At 46.4% G+C, this 1,571-nt stretch overlaps 1 protein-coding gene across 1 annotated transcript; it reads left to right on the forward strand.

Annotated features, from left to right (window-relative positions):
- Positions 1 to 1,234: 1,234 nt before the first annotated feature.
- On the forward strand, positions 1,235 to 1,570 carry TM35_001181050 (uncharacterized protein; the record flags this gene model as incomplete). Its single annotated transcript, XM_029031782.1, has 1 exon — positions 1,235 to 1,570. A coding segment is annotated over one exon (336 nt), but the record flags the coding sequence as incomplete, so codon positions are not given.
- Position 1,571: the final 1 nt, after the last annotated feature.

Genomic DNA, 1,571 nt, shown 5'->3' on the forward strand with positions numbered 1-1,571 from the left:
TGTAGGTCTGCTCTGTTCTGCTGCACCTGGTGGTGTGCTCCTCAGTCGAGCCAATAGGCGTGGTGCTTTGTGGTTTCCCTCACCATGCAGCAGTGCAGGCACGCAGTCCACTGCGGACCAATTGTTTTATACACTCTTCCCATCTTTCTCGTCTCTGTTTTTACAGTGGACTTATTTTGATCCTTATATACTGCTTTGTTTTTCCTTTTTTGTTTCTGATACACCTTGTGTATCTTGTGTGCTCATCGTCAGGAAATGATTTTTTTTTTTCATTATATACAAACTGCTGCACGGACATCGGACATCAAGAATAAAGATATGGGTACGGCACGTTCAGTACACAATGGTTTTCCGTTGTTAACCTTGGAGTGGATTGGACTGTGTCCAGGCATCGCAGTCACATTAAGAAATAAATTGTTTATACATCTTCACACTATTATTGTGTCTGCCTCACGCAGTCACTCTTTTTTTCTACATTTTTATTTTGGTATAAAGATTGGTGGGTGGTAGGGGTTTAAGTGTGCCTCTCTGTTGTGTGTTCCTTTGTGTGTTCAGCTTGCTACTCACACCGCCCACGTAATGAAAACACATTTCTTTGTTCTCATCTTCTCTCTCGGTGGTGTCACTCACGGCATTGCCACGAACATATTTCTGCTCTTGTGGTGTGTGTGTTGTGTGGCTTGCTTGAGTGACTGCAGCCTGTGGGGAGATGGACTGAGACTGTTCCGCTTCGGCTTCACGTAATGGGCCTGTTTTTTTCTTTTTTTTTGGGTGTGTTGATTTGATGTGCTGGTATGGGTGGATGTTTTTCTCTGATGGGAGTGGCACCCGTGATTATTGTATTGTGAGTGCTTTGTGTGCTGTTGGTATCCTGTTGTTGTTGTTCTTTTCTTGTGTTTTTCTTTTCCTCTCTGTAGGTGTGTGGCTTAGTGTACATTTTAGTGAATGCCGCAGTGCCTCTCTGATATGAGCATGTGAGACTGTCATTGTGTGTGTGTGCACTGTGAGTGGGAAGGACACTTTGTGTTGCTGGACCACTTCACTGCGGCCTCTGTGGTGTTTGTGTGTGAGTGGCATGCTTCGCTTCGGCGGGGCTCGAGGGGCACTTTACGTCCCGAGGCGCTGAACCTTGAGGCCTGAAATATCATGCTCAGGGACTTTGAACTTGAGAGAAAAAGAAGAGTGAGGATGAGGAAAAGAAAGGATGAAACCCGGCAACCAGTCTACGTGCGCAATGCTCGAGGCTCGTTGTCGGGTTTTGCCCTTTTCTTTTTTTTTTTACCCTCACCCCAAGAAGGGAGAGGAGGAGAGAACACAACCTGCTTCTCTACGATGCGAATTTTGTCTACGCGACTTTGGCAACATTGGAGGTCTCGCCTGCCACAAAAAGTTTAAACATCCACCTGGAACTCCAATTCCGCCAGCAACCATACAAGTAACGTTTCCGCGAAATAAGAAACGCCAGCGAGATCCGTCGCCATCACCAGAGCGTGAGGACAGAGAAAAAGTCCAATGCGGAGTATGCCAGAAGTTCTACGCCCACCTAGACTCCCTCGTAATACACTGCAGAA

This window comes from Trypanosoma theileri (assembly GCF_002087225.1).
Source record: "Trypanosoma theileri isolate Edinburgh chromosome Unknown TM35_Tth_118_V1, whole genome shotgun sequence".
NCBI lineage: Eukaryota > Euglenozoa > Kinetoplastea > Trypanosomatida > Trypanosomatidae > Trypanosoma > Trypanosoma theileri.